Here is a 2,807-nt window from a genome sequence, read left to right on the forward strand (position 1 = left end):
TAATAATATTTCTGTATTATAAGTTTGTACATTATCATATAATAGGTTTAAATTTTTTAATGCAAATGCCCAATTTTCTAAATCTACTCTATATATGTTTTGTTCGTCTATTTTATATTTTTCAGCAACACTTTTTTATTATAATTATTTATTTCCAATATAAAAAAAAAATACCAAAAATTATATAATTATGTTAAAATTATTCCATCTTTTAATTCTAAAATATCCTTTATTTTAGGTTCTTTATGTATTTTATGATCATTTAATAAATTTATCTAAAAATTTAAAAATATAATTTATTCTAAATTATATGTTTTTTACCCAATATACAATAGAATTATATATTGGCTTTTTTTCTTCTTCCATTTTTTTAGTTTATTGTTATTTAATTTTATTTTTTTAGATTAAAATAAATTATCTAAAATCAAATAAAAACAAATATTTATTTTATTTTAATTAAAATTCTCAATAAATTGATTATATTTTTTGTTAGTTTTAAATATATTTTATATGAATATTTTTTTTATAAAAAAAATATAATTAATAATTAAAATAGTTTTAATATCTTATTTATATTAATTTTTTTTTTTTAAAAAAAATATATTATTATCTTATATTTTTCCTTTGAATGTATAAATTATATTATAAAAAATAAACATACTTAACAAAAAATAATAATATAAAGAAAATAAATAAATTAAAAAAAACAAACTATTTTCATTATATATTAATTAAAAACTTAAAAAAAAAAAAACTCAATTTTTATTTTCTCTATCAATATGAGAGAACTTATATTTTTAATCAAAAATAACATCCAACCCTAAATAACCTAAAATACTACCCGTTTCTTATCTATTCTCATCTTTATATAATTTTATATAAATATTAATAAAAAAAAAAAAATACCAACAATCATAATCAACCCTACATACCCACAAACAGGAAATTCACAATAATCAATATTAAATTTGCTAATTTTCTAATTGGTATCATCTTAAAGACAACTTCCTCCTCCAATTTAAAAAACTTATTTATTAGAAGAAACCAACTTTAATTTTTGAATATATCCTTAATCACTTAATATACATTCAACATTTTTTAAATAACTATTATTCTAAAAAGTACATTCGTAAAGTTCATAATTCTCTTTATGATTTAAAATTACATTTTAGTTTCCCTAAATAGTTTCCTGTTTGCATTAATAAATAAATTATATGCCATTTATTACTTTTTTATTATGCCATATATTTACTTTTATAATTTTAATTTAATATAAATCGAGATGTTTTATTAATATTTTATCATCAAATAATTTCGTGCATATATTCTATTTTCCTTTGTTTTCTTTTCGAATTTTTATTGGTAAATTCTCATGTATAATAGAAGATGGAAGTTATTTTTTTATTATTTATTATTCATTTTTTTTATGTGTTTTTTAAATTTTTTTTAACTCTTCTTATATATTGACTTTATTATTTGAGGGAATTCCTAATACTTCGCATATTTCTCTATATTTTTTTTCAAAACTTATGTAAAATTCTTACTTTTTTATCATTAATTTTTCTTGATTTTCTTAATTTTATTTTAGCTTTTTGTTTTCTTATTATAATACATTTATTTACTTTTCAAAGTCTTCAATCTATTTTTTTTTTTTTTTTTGTAAAAAAATAAGATTTTTTTTTTATTACAATATGCTGTTTTTCTTTAGGAATTTATTCTGGTATTTTATTTAAATTTCTATTTTGTTATTGTAAGGTCTTTATTTCTTCTTATTATTTCTGAATTTATATATCTTTTTCTTTTAATTAACATTCTAAATGTAAAACCCTTTTATTTTTTAATTAAAACAAAAAGATATATATATATATATATATATATATATATATATTTACTTTTATAAAGAATTATTATCAATTTTTGATTATAATTATTTGTTTTCTTTTTAATAAATTTCTATTTTTTTATAAGCATTATTTAATTCTTTTTAAACTGTTTAAATATCATTAAAATTTTAATCTAATGACTTTTTTACGAATTTTTTTTTATTTTATTTTGTCAGAATTTCATTTAATTTAAAATTCAAAAATTTCAATTCAGAAGCTAATTTACTATTTTATTCACGAAGACAATAAATAATTTTTTCACTATTTTTTTTATTTTTATTTTTATTTTTAATTTTTATTTTTATTTTTATTTTTTTTATTACGAATCTTATTCTTCTGTTATTTTTGTCAAATACATATTAAAATTATATTATCTATGATTCATTTCTCTTAATAAATCTTATGATTATTATTTTTTTTCGTCATCTTCGTCACTTTATGAAGTTAAATTGTATTCGATTTCTTACATTATTTTATATATCAATTAATTTATATTAATAATTAATATAATATTATATAAAATTTTAAATTATAAATATTAATATAAAAAAATTAATTTTTAGTTAATAATTTAAAATTAAAAAAAATAAAAATATTAATATTATAAATATTAATAAAATAAATATAAAAAATAAAAAATATAAATATATTTATAAAAATCATTAATATACATATATATATATTAAAATAAATCATAATTATATTTAAAAAATCAAAATAAAAAATACTTAATATAAAAAGATAAAAAAGAAAAAAAAATAACTTAAAAAAAAAAAAAAAATATATGAGCCAAACAATAATTCTTAGATTCAAAAACAAATTAAAAAAATCGCTTTAAATAATAATTTAACTGATTAAGATTTATCATATTTAATAGCAAATTATTTTGAAATAAAAGGAAAAATATTACGTTTAAAAGATCAA

General features: G+C 14.1%; 1 protein-coding gene across 1 annotated transcript, besides 8 other annotated features; it reads right to left on the bottom strand. All coding sequences in view use genetic code 6, as the record gives it.

Moving 5' to 3' along the window:
• The first annotated feature begins 641 nt into the window (after positions 1-641).
• Positions 642-707: a microsatellite.
• Positions 708-1,688: 981 nt separating this feature from the next.
• On the bottom strand, positions 1,689-2,352 carry IMG5_011720 (hypothetical protein; the record flags this gene model as incomplete). The annotated part of the gene is made up of 3 exons (XM_004039689.1): positions 1,689-1,827; positions 1,893-2,144; positions 2,207-2,352. Coding segments are annotated over 3 exons (537 nt in total), but the record flags the coding sequence as incomplete, so codon positions are not given.
• Positions 1,855-1,888: a microsatellite.
• Positions 2,150-2,198: a microsatellite.
• Positions 2,151-2,198: a microsatellite.
• Positions 2,353-2,359: 7 nt separating the features above from the next.
• Positions 2,360-2,403: a microsatellite.
• Positions 2,369-2,441: a microsatellite.
• Positions 2,442-2,473: 32 nt separating this feature from the next.
• Positions 2,474-2,519: a microsatellite.
• Positions 2,511-2,601: a microsatellite.
• Positions 2,602-2,807: the final 206 nt, after the last annotated feature.

This window comes from Ichthyophthirius multifiliis (genome assembly GCF_000220395.1).
Source record: "Ichthyophthirius multifiliis unplaced genomic scaffold scaff_1120509249559, whole genome shotgun sequence".
NCBI lineage: Eukaryota > Ciliophora > Oligohymenophorea > Hymenostomatida > Ichthyophthirius > Ichthyophthirius multifiliis.